Genomic DNA, 14,222 nt, shown 5'->3' with positions numbered 1-14,222 from the left:
CTCAGCTGTAGATAAGCTGCTGCTCCAACATACTGCTGCATAGAAGATGGCTGATGCCACCACAGAGTCATAGAAGGTCTTCAGGAGTGTCCCCTGCACTCCAAAAGACCTCAGCCTTCTCAGCAGGTAGAGTCTGCTCTGACCCTTCCTGTAGAGCGCATCAGTGTTATGAGTCCAGTCCAGTTTATTGTTTAGGTGAACACCCAGGTACTTATAAGAGTCCACTATCTCAATGTCCACTCCCTGGATGTTCACCGGTGTCCGTGTGGTGGGTCTGCGCCTGCGGAAATCCACCACCAGCTCCTTGGTTTTAGCGGCGTTGATCAGGAGGTGGTTCCGCTGGCACCAGTCCACAAAGTCCTGAGTCCACTGTCTGTACTCTGAGTCATCCTCACCTGTGATGAGGCCAACTATGGCAGAGTCGTCAGAGAACTTCTGCAGATGGCAGCGTGGGGAGTTGATGGAGAAGTCTGCAGTGTAGAGGGTGAAGAGGAACGGTGCCAGCACAGTTCCCTGTGGGGCCCCCGTACTGCAGACCAGCCTGTCAGAGACACAGCCCTGTGTCCTCACGTACTGTGGGCGGTCAGTGAGGTAGTCCAGTATCCACTCGGAGATGTGGTGGTCCACTCCTGACAGTTCCAGCTTGTCTCTCAGAAGTCCTGGCTGGATGGTGTTAAAAGCACTGGAGAAATCAAAGAACATGATCCTCACAGTGCTTCCAGGCTTCTCCAGGTGGGTCAGAGCTCGGTGCAGGAGGTAGATGATGGCGTCATCCACCCCGATGCCAGGCCGGTAGGCGAACTGCAGCGGGTCCAACGAAGACGACACCATGAGGCGACACCATGCAGACTATGCAGTGGTCTGCTGGGGGGGTGGATGCACCCAAAGGGACAGGAGCAGGACTGACAAACTGGTGTGGAGGTGGAGTCTGTGCTGGGATGTCCTCTGGAGTCTGTGAGGGTGGTGGGTGAGAGGAGGATGTTAGCAAAGATGACATCATCATGGACCCCATGATGTCATCAGCAGAGGTGGGAAGTAACGAAGTACAAATACTTCGTTACTGTACTTAAGTAGATTTTTCAGGTATCTGTACTTTACTTAAGTATTTATTTTTCTGTCTACTTTTTACTTTTACTCCCTACATTTTTACACAAGTATCTGTACTTTCTACTTCTTACATTTTCAAACAGACTCGTTACTTTTTAACACGTCAGAGAGAAGTTTGCATTTCCGGTCAGTGCGCCTCAAACATCAAACGATCTGAGCCTAAATGGAGGAATAATAACACATAAGAGACAATCGTACTGGTGTATCCTCCATCATCGGAGCTTATCTCGTACAAAGGGATTAAATACGCAAACCCATATAATTAATGTCTCATTTCTAGCGCTATAATCGGGCCGGACCGAGTCTGTAAGTTGGGCTGCGGCACATAAACAGCTTAGCTAGCGCTACTGAAGAGGAGCGAGCATGAAGGGAGTAACGTGTGGCAGGTAAATGCAACGTTTCTAAATGCCCAACAAATATCAGCAAACACACAAAGTGTGGGCAGTTTGTCACACAGTGTGTCTGCTAGCTAAAAGAAGAGCTGCTGTATTTCAGGGAGAGCAAAGAGAGAGAAGTTCACTCAGAGATGGAGAAAGAGGACAGGAGAGGAAGAAGAGAGGTTAGATTTAAAGGTAAGGACTGGAAAACAAACTGAAGTATGCTGACTTTGTGTAATTCAAAGATTGTATGAAAATACTGCAGTTTAGTGTGTAATAAACAGGTCAGCTTGTTGTACTGTATTTACAGTAAAGCTCTGTGTTGGTGCACAGTGGCTGTGTTCATGGTCAGAGTTACAGGTTACATCAGTGCAGCAGAGATGAGTTTGAATCAAAGCTGCTGATGCTGAGATTCATTCACTGAATCCAACATTTCTACAGCCTGTATGCTGTCAGTGTAGGGGATGGAGATCAGCTCAGAGAGCTGTGAAATACTGGGTTACATCTTTGTGAGTTCAGTTCATCCACACAGAGCAGTAAACCTCAGAGCAGCAGCAGCAGGTCAGCTGATCACAGCCTGCACACCAACATCATTTACTGCAGCTACAATAGAAAGCTGTGATTCTTCTCCCCATGCAGAGCCACTACAGCTGATCTTAGGGTTCCTCCACCTTCTGAATCCCACTGTAACCCCTGAGTATCCTAATGTTGGTGTTTAGGTGGAGGCACAGTCACCCTCTACTATGGAGGACACAGAGAACAGAGCTGTGTTTAAATTCCCTTTAACAGTTTGTGTCCTACAGAACAGATTCAAGCTGAGAGCATTCATTAGGATTAAAATTTAGATTGAATAATGTTTGTATTCTCATGTAATATTATTTTATATTATTACAATAACATATAATGAGGTTCAGTTAGCTTTACACAAAAATAGCAGGTAGAAACGTCCTCCAAAGAACTAGTCTCTGGAGCTTGAAGAAGAGCTTCAAGAAACAAAAAGAAGTCCAGTCGCCTTTTTCAAGATCCAGAGACTACTATGACCTGGATGACTGAGAATCTACACAGACATATTGCCTTGCACTTTGGGAGGAACACCCTTCAATTGGTGCGGGATTATGAAAGGGACTCAAGAAAGCTAGCGGACTACAGGAACCACCTTCGTTTCAACTTGAGATGCAGACAGTCCAGACTGGTTCCCAAGAGTTTGCACCTTGGGTCCACAGTAAAAGGACATAGAGCTGACCAAATTCTATTGAGAGCACAGAACCACCTTTTGAGTGAAAGGATAAGACAGGTCCATTTCACCATAGATGCACTCCAGAACAAAATCCACCAGACTCAGCAGAAACTCTCATCACTCTTACCTCACACCATCGCAGAAGAAGTTTTTACATTTGTGGACAAAGCCCAGCTCACACAACACATCAAAGGCAAGGAAAGACAACTACGTAAATTTCAAACTCTGCAAACCAAGGCATACCATTCATCTGTTAACAAACAGGACGACACGATAAGCAATGGAAACCAAGGAAAGTGGGTGAAGAACCTATCAGACAGGGTCCTCACCAAACCAGAAGAAAATGTGCTAGCCAAAGGACTCAACTTTGCCATAGCCCCACAACAGCTTCCTATAGTAGACCTCATCACAGCAACAGAAACCGCTATAAGAAATAACAAACTTTCTCATCCTGAAGCAGAACAGATCAGGATGAAAGTTTCAGCCACTCTCTCCAGTGCAAGACTTCCTCCATCCAACCTCACCATTCAGGAGAAGAAGGCCATCACAGCCCTAAGCAAGGATCAAAACATCACCATACTGCCAGCCGACAAGGGGAGGTGCACGGCTGTGCTGAATTCATCGGATTACCACAACAAAATTACTACACTCCTCAGTGACAACAATACTTATGAGGTCTTGAGACGTGATCCCACAAGCAACTACAAGAAAAAAGTTGTTTGCTGCCTGCAACAACTTGAAAAGGAAAAAGCCATTGACCGCCCCACTTACTACCGCCTGTACCCTGGAGAAGCCACTCCATGCATTTATGGACTCCCAAAGCTCCACAAAGAAGGAGTCCCACTTCGACCCATTATCAGCAGTATAAACTCGGTCACCTACAACATTTCCAAACACCTCGCCACCATCTTATCACCGCTTGTTGGCATCACACCCCACCACATTGAAAACTCTACAGATTTTACTAACAAGGTCCAGAATCTTGTACTGGATCCAGATGAAACCATGGTGTCCTTTGATGTGGTTTCACTTTTCACTTGCATACCCACAACTGAGGCAGTGGAGACCGTCAGAAGACGACTACAGGAAGACGATTCCTTACTGAACAGAACCAGCTTCACCCCAGATCAGATTTGTGCACTTTTAGATCTCTGCCTTACCACAACATATTTTAAATACAATGATGGATTCTACAGACAGAAGCATGGATGTGCCATGGGCTCCCCAGTGTCTCCCATTGTAGCCAACCTTTACATGGAGGAAGTGGAAAGTAAAGCTCTTGGTTCTTTCAAAGGGATGGCACCTAGCCACTGGTACAGATATGTAGATGACACCTGGGTCAAAATCAAAACCCAAGAAGTAGAAGCCTTCACTCATCACATTAACTCAGTGGATAAATACATATGTTTTACCAGGGAGGACACCAGAGATAACAAGTTACCATTCCTGGACTGTGCGGTGCTTATCGAGGAAGATGGAAGCCTCAACATTGAAGTTTACCGGAAGCCCACACACACAGACCAGTATCTCCTCTTTGACTCCCACCACCCTCTGGAACACAAACTTGGGGTGATCAGGACCCTACAACACCGTGCGGAAAGTGTTCCCTCTAAGGCAGAAGGGAAGCATAAGGAACACACACACATTAAGAAAGCCCTCAAAACATGCGGTTACCCCAACTGGGCCTTCATCAAATCAGCTAAGATGCACAGGAATGAAGGCCAAACACAAACGTAAGGGAAAAGGAAGGACAAGAGGAACAACATTGTCATCCCATATGTGTCAGGCTTGTCAGAGAAACTCAGAAGAATTTTCTCCAAGCATGACATCTCAGTATACTTCAAACCAAGTCACACCCTAAGACAAAAACTGGTTCATCCCAAGGACAAACCCGCCAAACACAAGATCCGCGATGTAGTGTATGCTGTTCAGTGCAGTGAAGAGTGCTCGGACCTCTACATTGGTGAAACCAAACAGCCTCTTCACAAACGAATGGCACAACATAGAAGAGCCACCTCGACAGGACAAGATTCAGCAGTACATCTGCATCTGAAGGAAAAAGGGCACTCTTTTGAGGATGCCAATGTTCACATTTGGACAGGGAAAACAGATGGTTTGAAAGAGGAGTGAAAGAAGCCATCTATGTCCACTGTGAACAACCATCATTGAACAGAGGAGGTGGATTACGTCACCAACTTTCCCCCGCTTACAGTGCTGTCCTGAGCTCCCTTCCCAGACGTCTCAACCCCCATTCACACCTTTGTTCCAGTGACCTCAATAGGCCACAGGAAACAATGGAGCGGAGTCCTAAATTGGTTTCAACTGAAACCACTGATTAAATATGACCCACGCCCCCTTCACACCTGGGCACATGTGTTCACGCACATGATCAATAGAGGGTCATAACCACCTCCAGGGGACTACGCCCACAGGGGTTTAAATACCTGGGTCTCTCCACCATTTGGTTGAGAACTGAAGAAGCCTTTCGGATGAGAGGTGAAACGTCTTCAAGAAACAAAAAGAAGTCCAGTCGCCTTTTTCAAGCTCCAGAGACTACTATGACCTGGATGACTGAGAATCTACACACTCCAAAGAACTACTTTTACTTTCTTACTTTGAGTACATTTCAGAGCCTGTACTTTTTTACTTTTACTTAAGTAAAGAAGTTGAACCAGTACTTTGACTTTTACTAAAGTATTTTTTAACATAAGTACTTGTACTTCTACTTAAGTACAGAATGTCAGTACTTTTGCCACCTCTGGTTGTTTCCTTTTCTGGGGACTGAATGTAGCGGCGGCGCCAGTGAAAAACGGCAGCGGCTGCAGCCACCCATCTCCCCTATGTTAGTCTGTCTGTGTCTTCTCTGGATGGTTGTTCCGAACGGAATTTCGTTATATTGTGATGAATGTCGTTATATAACATGTTGTATAATGATTAATTTCGTCGTGTGTATAATAACAATAAAGTTCTATTCTATTCTAAATGTGAAAATTCGAACATGTCTGACCATCTGAAGCTCATTTAAATTCATCACCGTCTGCACTCACAGACACTTCCTGTCAAACCGAAAGTAAACGTTCCTCTGAGCGTCACACCTGCAGGGTAAGGTGTGGGCGGAGTTGCAGGTGATCCCCGGTGTGCGTTCGTTCGGTGAGCGGAGGATTTACCGGGACTTTGTGGCGGTTTGAGCGCTTTAAAGGAGGATGAAGACGTCGGTGGTGTTCCTGCTCCTCCTGAACGGTAAGAAGCTCCGTGTGAGCCGGGGAGGGGGGGTACAGACCCGGACCCGCTGCAGTCAAAGATCGACCCTCAGTAACTGCGCTAAAGCAGATTAACCGGTGACGCTGTTTGCAGGAGCCACAAACCCGGAAATGAACCCCGTGAATACTTCGACTGTAAACGTCATTTATTATAATCACAATAATTCTCTGTGCTTTGGGACACAACAACAAACTATAACAGGTCCGGTAATCACAGCTTCCTTAAACTCAGCAGCAAACACCACAGACATATGAGGCATGATGGGAGATTACATCCAGCCCCGCCCATCACGCCACCATAGAACCGTTCCAGAGTGAGCAGAACAAATCCAGCACAGGAACCCAGGAGAACCATTAAAGGAACAATGATAATGAAAGGAAGGTCAGGAACATTCAGACTGATCTGACATACAGCTGCACTTTAGATGCATCATATTCAAGGAGTCTTTAAAAACATCAACGTGTTGGCATGTTTTTCTGTTTTATGTAGACAATTATCAAGTTAGTCAGTAATAATCAGTGATGTCAGTAACACGTTACTGTAATCTGACTACTTTTTCTCAGTAACCAGTAATCTAACACGTTACTATTTTTAATTTTTTCTCTAATGTCTAAAATGTTATTTGTAAAGAAATCCATGAAGTCACTACTAGTTAAAGTGAAAGGAATACTCGGCTCTACAGAGCTCTGACTCTTTGTCAGCCTGGCTACAGTGCTGAAAACAAACCTGGGGTTGTTCTTATTTTCTTCAATTAATGATGAGTAAGATGTCCTAGCTTTACGGAGGGCTTTTTTATAGAGCAACAAACTCTTTTTCCAGGCTAAATGAGCATCTTCTAATTTAGTGAGACACCATTCCCTCTCCAGCTTTCGGGTTATCTGCTTTAAGCTGTGTGTTTGTGAATTATACCACGGAGTCAGGCACTTCTGATTTGAAGCTTTCCTTTTCAGAGGAGCCACAGTATCCAAAGATGTTGTTATCCACATAAATCGAGCTATACAGATTAAACAGCTAACAGACAGGAAAACACCACTGTGCTCTGAAACAGGAAGTGATACAATACTGCAGAGAGAGCCAACAGCAGTCAGTGTTGGGACACAATCAGTGTCCCCTCTTTGGAAACACTGCAGCAGTTTAACAGGAACATCTCAGGTCCTGTTGGATTGACTGAAACACTGACTGAATCATGCTGACAGCTCTGACACTGATAGACCTCTGTTACCATCACACACACACACACACACACACACACACACACACACACACACACACACACACACACACACACACACAGCTTTCAGGTCTGAACTGCTGCAGGATCAAATGTTGTGTCAAACTGGAGGTGCTCGCTGACCCACTGTTATTGATCATGTTCATCATCACATGAGCCAAGGTGTGGAAAAAGGTGTGGGTCATTACCACCAAGGGTGAAACCACTGTGAGACTTTGCTCCATCCTGTCATGTGACCTCTTGAGGTCACCTGTAAGGTGTGAGTGGGGGTTGAGGCTCCTGGGGAGGGATCTCAGGTAGGTGGCTCACAGCTGGTGATGTAATCCAGCTCCTCTGCTCAGTGATGGAGGTTCACAGTGGACACAGATGCTTCTTTAACTCCTCCTTCAAACATCTGTCTGCCTGCTCCAAAATGTGAACGCTGGCATCCTCAGAGAGTGACCTTTGACCTTTAGGTGCAGATGTACAGCTGGTCCTGTCCAGGTGGCTCTGCTGTGTGGTGTTTGTGAAGAGGCTGTTTGGTTCCTCCAGTGTAGAGGTCCCAGCTCTCCTCACTGCTCTGCACAGCAGACACATGTTTGGAGATAGTGTGTGTGATCGTTGTGAGTCACCGTGAGAACAGTGTGTAACCTGTGTGTGTTACACCTGCTCAGACCTGTGTGGTGCTGTGAAACGGTGAGATAGGAGGAAGTGGATCTGTGGTTCTCTGAGGAACAGCCAGCTGTGATCCAGGAACACAGAAATCCATGAGCTGTGAGCTCCTGCTGGGCCGCTCTCCTCATCACAGAGGAGGAGTTCAGGCTCACTTAGCATGCTAGCATTAGCCTCAGACCCAAACAGTGAACTCACACCTGAGTGAGACTCACACAGGACGAGTCAGGTCACAGAGACACACACACACACATTACAATTAATGGCTTTAACACAGTCTGATCAACAGAGAGCAGCACACACACACACACACACACACACACACACACCTACATCATCACACACACACACACACACACACACACACAAACAGGCAGGAGATCACAGCCCAAAATAAGCTTTAATAGTAAAGAGCTGTTATGGATAAATTCATAAGTTTGTAACACAACTGCTACACTAGCACAGAGTTGTGTATGAACTGGAACCATGTGGACCTGGGTTTTATTATGTGGGAGGTGCTGCAAGAACGTGGAACCATGACAGATCCAGGATCAGAGCCACATCTGACTCCATATCATCATCATCATCATCATCATCATCATCATCATCATCATCATCAGAGATCATCTTCTTCATGAAGGAGAAACATCTGGATGGTGTGACTGAGAAAGCAAAGAGCAGAAACACACATGAAGACAAAGGTGTGTGTTTGTGTCACACTGCAGAGATCTTCTCCCAGCTGAGTGTGTTACAGTGTGTGTGTGAGCAGCAGAAACAGAGCTGACCTTCTCAGCCAATCAGAGTGTTTCTCCTGCAGCTCTCAGTGAGTCACATTTAGTGGCTGCAGCCAAACATCATGGCAGACTGCCTACAGTGGATGTGTGAGTGTCAGGACTGAAGGCGGAGCTTTGTGTGTGTCAGGGTGAGGCTGCAGCCCCGCCTCCAGCTCAGGTGTGAAACTACGAGGAAACCGAAGCTCCTCCTCTTTCCTCGGCAGTGCCGTGCGGCCGGCCGGACTTCATTCCACAGATGAGCTTTAACAAAGTGTGAAGCTGAACTCTGAGCTGTGACGGTCTGAGCAGTGTGAGATGATGAGCTGCTGAAGGGCTTTGAAAGAGGACCATGAAGATGTTGGTGGTGTTTGTGATCCTCCTGCACGGTAAGATCACCTTCCTCTCTCTGCTCTCATCAGCAGCTTTGCTTTCATCTCTCTCTCTTTGATGTGTTGAAGTGCAGCAGGAGGAGATTTCATCAAACACTGGATTCTGATTCACATCAAAGTAACAAAGCAGCTCACTCTGAAATCACTGCATTCTTCTTGGAGGCTTTCAGAGGAGCTCATGCTCCACTCAGCTGCTGTGTGTGTGTGTGTGTGTGTGTGTGTGTGTGTGTGTGTGTGTGTGTGTGTGTGTGTGTGTGTGTGTGTGTGTGTGTGTGTGTTATCACAGCTTTTTAGTCCCATACGATCACCAGGAGGTCCCTCCTCTGTCAAACAGGCTCAGCAGGCTCTGAGCATTCATTGGAATCAGTGACTCACACAGCATGGAGACATCTAGTGGTCGTGGAGAGAAGTGCAGGTACATGTAGTGCTGTGAGGTCACTGATGGAGCTCTGTGATTGGTGGATTGAAACCATCCATGTCTGTGTTACCTGGAAACACACCAACATCAGTGCTGCTGTTCAGCAGGGTGAGGTCACTGAATCAGAGCTCCTCACAGGCTGAGGATGGTTCCTACAAATGAGATCACATGATTCCTGTGTGGTAAATGTTACAGCAGCTGATCATCTCTGAGCTCTCAGAATAAACTGAGTCAATCAGTCTGATGATCCTCTGAATGCATCAGGACTGAGGCTGCAGCTCCATCACATCAATACTGGATTTTCTTCTGCTGATATCATCTCATAGAGGAAGAAAGGAGATCCACATGATAATGACAACAATGATATGATAACTATGATTATAGTGATGGTAAATGGACTAGTTCTTATATAGCGCTTTTCTACTCAGTATGAGCACTCAAAGCGCTTATACAACCTGTTTGCATTCACCCATGCACTCCCATTCATACAAGCACTTCCATTTTTATGAAGCTAAGTGCTTTTAATTACCTAACATTCACTCACATTCATACTCCGACAGAACGGTCGGAGAGCAACTTGGGGTTAAGTATCTTGCCCAAGGATACATTGGCATGTAGCCCGGAGTAGCCAGGATTCGAACCGCTGACCTTCCGATCAGTAGGTGACCTGCTCTACCTACTGAGCTACAGCCACCCCATGATAATGATGATGAGGGCACCTGCTGTAGGAGCTTTGTATCCTCACTGTTAGGCTGCTTTGGGCCTTTTTTACTGAGCAGTTTGAGCAGCTCTTACCTTTCAGACCTTTGCTTCAGCTGCGTCCTACCTGGTGACCTGCCTCCATCTACCCTGGTTGAACCTGAGATCAGAACTGAGGACCAGCTGCAGATGTTCCTGCTCTCAGAGCTGCAGGTTTTTGCATGTTCTGCAGATTAAGGACCAAATGCAGGACTCAGAGCTCAGGCAGAGAAGATGGAAACAAACCTGTTCTTAAAGTTGGACAGAAAATCAAAAGTCCAAATTAAACCCTCCAGAACATTAAACAGAGGTTCAGATGGTACCTCATGAAGATGGGATACACCAGGGTGGGCTGGGATTGTGTTAGTATGACACACTGTAGCCTTCATCACACTAACACACTTCAGCAGCTGCACTGGGACAGACACTTCAGTTTGCTTTGGAGCAGATCTGAGATCAGAGAGAAAAACATCCCTCAGTGTTTATGCACTGCTGAGGAAAGACATGCAGGACACTCAGGAGAGGATTTCACTGCATCTCCATCACTGGATCTCCATCACTGGATCTGCATCACTGGATCTCCATCACTGGATCTCCATCAGCTCCCTGGAAGAAGTCACTGCTGTCTGAGACAAAGTCAGCTCCACAGCCTGAACTCTGAACCTCAGGAGACTTAAGAGAGAGGGAACCTCCCATCAGAGAGCTGTGCATACATACTTCATTAATTATTCATAGGTTAAATTAGCCGGAGCACAGACAGGATGGTCAGCATCTCTGAGCTGTCTCAGTTTTACAGTAAATCATGTGTCACACAGACGCTGCCTCATCAGAGCAGTCAGAGGGTTTTAATCCATTTATCAAAGTCAGAATCATTCTTCTTATTTCCTGTTTCCCCACAGATCAGTGTTGTTTTTGTTAACGATGACGAAATGATTTCATTCGACCCTTTTTTTCATGACGATAACGAGATGATGAGGAGATAAACATGGCTCTGTGATGACTAAAACATGACGAGATGAAACTAGACGAGAAGGTTAAAGGATGTTCGTCAGTCATCCAAAATCCTGACATGTCTGCCTGTTGTTCTTGTAATCTGTCAGTCAAAAGCTAAAACCTATCAGTAACGCTGCTGCGTCCCATCTATTTTTGGCCACGCCCACCACCTCCATTACTTTAATCACTGATGGACCGTGGCTGATGCTGGACGTAGCACGAAGGGGCGTGCCCACCTCGTTAGCAAGCTGTTACTATTATCAGTGCAGATGTGTTACTGTGATATTCTGTTTGTACTTGTTGTGAAACTGCAGTAGGGGCAGGCCCCTCTGAACCATGCTGTTAAACACTGTTGTTGTTTATTTAATTTGGTTTAAAGACCCAATACAATATTGTAAGTATTTACAGTATTCAGGGCTTGTTTTATTCATTTTATGTTCTCATGTTTGTTTCATACTTTGATGAAAGTCCAAAAGATTTCTTTTATTGCTTTGGTTTAGGATGTTTGACTAGTTAAAGATCTCCTGGTGTTGTGTAGTTTCTGTTTTTATATAATATGCAACAACCTGCAGACAAGGTCGGGTTAATCATGTGTTCCATCCATTGCTAATATGTTGGGCACATATATGTTCACTGTACTTTAGCAGATTGTGAGAAATAAAGCCTCAGTTTCCAAAGTGAGAATCTTTTTGTTTACTGCATTTTTGGAGTAATTGATTCCACTGTTACCACTAATTATTCACATTAATTTGTAAAGACTAAAACTTTCTCCTTTTTTCCACTAAAGCTGACTCAAACTTTTTGGAGTTTCTAAAGACTGAGACTAAGGCTACGTCCACCTGCAGCCTGAAGTGACCCAAATACGTTTCTTTCTGCCCTCATGCGACCTGTATCTGATCTTTTCATGGCAGTCTGAACAACACAGATCCGATCTTTTCAAATGCGACCTGTGTGTGTGCAGCCAGGTCGCATTAATCCGACCTGCACCTCACTGATCCTCGACAAACGTCACTGCTCTGCATCCTGTCACGTGGAAGTGGGAAGGAAAACAAACTGACTTCAGTAAACACTGAGCACGCTCACTACGTGTGACATTATCGCGTCCTCTACTGCGCATACGGGACACTTTTAGGTTCGTTTGTAGTTCACACACAAATCACATACAAGTCGCATTTATTTGGAAATGTGAACGACCAGGAAAAAAAATCATAACTGGGTCACTGCAGAGTGAACGTAGCCTAAAACTAAAATGGTTTTCAAAAACAACAATGCCACAGATTCAAAGTCAGTATCTTCATCAGTAATTACAGCATCATTACTGAGGACATGATGTCATCATGAACACTGAGACCAAACATGGCAGCAGGTATCACAGCCTTTAATTTGGTGTTATTACACTTCCTGTCAGGTACAGTGTTGTCTCTGGTCTGTTTAAAGGACCAGTTCACCCACAGTGACTGCTTCTGTCACACACTGTGGGCTTAACTTTGACCAGAACACAGAGCAGCAGATAACTAACATGAGACCATAGGAGGGTTTATATTCTGTCCTCCTTCATGGTTTCAGGTCCAATCAGATCTGAGATCAGAGGCTGTGAATGAGGACAGCAGGTAGCTGTTACAGCTTCACTCTGAAAGCTCTCTGAGTGATGTTCAGGTTCAGTAAACAGCTGCTTCATGTCTCTGTGTCCTCACAGTTTCCCAGCATGCCTTGGCTCTGGAGGTCCATGAGGGGGTGGAGTCTGTCCTGCTGCCCTGCCAGATCTCTTCTGTACCTCTGGTCCCCACTCTGGTGTGGACTCGTGATGACCTCGATCCTCCAACTGTCCACCAACGTAACGATGCAGGTGATGCTCTGAGAGACCAAAACCAGCGTTACAGCAGCCGAACATCCATGAAGACCGACTCTCTGCAGACTGGAGACCTCAGCCTCACTCTGAGGAACCCCGTCCTCTCTGACAGCAGCACCTACACCTGCACCATCACAGCATTTGGAAACACACGGACACTGGCACAAGTACAACTGCAGGTCAAAGGTCAGTAACCTGAAACCTGCTGTAGATACAGGTCAGAGATCAGGGCATTTACAGGCTGCTCAGCTTACAGCAGGGACAGAAACAAGAGAAACACCATCAGCTGTGTTGGAGCTGTTTGCTCCACCTGTCAGCACTACAGTAGCATCAGGCTCTGTGTGACCAGCTGCCAACAAACTGACTCAGTGTGACCAACATGAGAGGCCTGAAACACTCTGGATCATCTTTACAGCCACAGCAGAAACAGATACTTCTATTCTATTCTATTCTATTCTACTCTGTTCTACTCTGCACACTTTGCTGAGCTCTCTGAGATGAGCTGTGACTCAGAGTTTGTGTATCTGCAGCTTGTTCTCTCAGTTCTCCTGTAGCAGCAACAACAGGAACACATCCAACACCAAGTGAATAATCAGCTGTTTAATAACCAAACACTCACTGATGGAATCTGTTTCAGCTGATCTGCAGTCTCAGGTCATCATGTGACCTACAGCTCACACAGCTGATTCATGTGTCTCTGTGTCCTCTCAGTGTCCCACCAGGTCTTCACTGTGGAGGTGTACGAGGGGGCGGAGTCAGTGCTGCTGCCCTGTCAGATCCCGTTTGTATTCGGACCCACCACAGCGGTGTGGAGCCGCTACGACCTCAACCCTCCAACCGTCCACCGTCAGAGAGAGGAAGAAGTGGAAGGTCAGAACCAGCGTTACAGAGAGAGAACATCCATGAAGACTGACGCTCTGCAGACTGGAGACTTCAGCCTCACTCTGAGGAAACCCCACATCTCTGACAGCAGCAACTACACCTGCACCATCACAGTGAGGGGAGAAGAACCCAGACTGACAGACATTCAGCTGCAGGTCAAAGGTCAGAAACACAGCGAGCTATATTAGGTTTTACCACATTAGTCTAATCTATTTGATTCAGGCTGCCACCTGCCTCAGCTTGTTGGGGGTGAGCTGAAGCAGGAAAAGGGGAGACGGGACAGAACTGAGGCTGGAACGATTCTTTGAGTAACTCG

General features: G+C 46.0%; 2 protein-coding genes across 2 annotated transcripts in view; both read left to right on the top strand.

Moving 5' to 3' along the window:
- The window catches only part of LOC115777204 (uncharacterized), a 297,208-nt gene that overhangs the window by 184,453 nt on the left and 98,533 nt on the right, over positions 1-14,222 (top strand). The gene's annotated exons all lie outside the window — the stretch shown is intronic.
- Positions 5,852-14,222, top strand: part of LOC115777237 (uncharacterized) — a 37,673-nt gene continuing 29,302 nt past the window's right edge. The window contains exons 1-3 of the mRNA XM_030725080.1: positions 5,852-5,961; positions 12,872-13,210; positions 13,736-14,068. Coding sequence (XP_030580940.1) covers positions 5,925-5,961; positions 12,872-13,210; positions 13,736-14,068 — 709 coding nt within the window. The 5' untranslated portion in view covers positions 5,852-5,924. The remainder of the gene's footprint in view (positions 5,962-12,871; positions 13,211-13,735; positions 14,069-14,222) is intronic.

Source organism: Archocentrus centrarchus, unplaced genomic scaffold (genome assembly GCF_007364275.1).
Source record: "Archocentrus centrarchus isolate MPI-CPG fArcCen1 unplaced genomic scaffold, fArcCen1 scaffold_45_ctg1, whole genome shotgun sequence".
Classification (NCBI taxonomy): Eukaryota; Metazoa; Chordata; class Actinopteri; order Cichliformes; family Cichlidae; genus Archocentrus; species Archocentrus centrarchus.
Note: the sequence above shows the minus strand (reverse complement) of the source record. Positions and strands in the feature narration are given on the sequence as shown.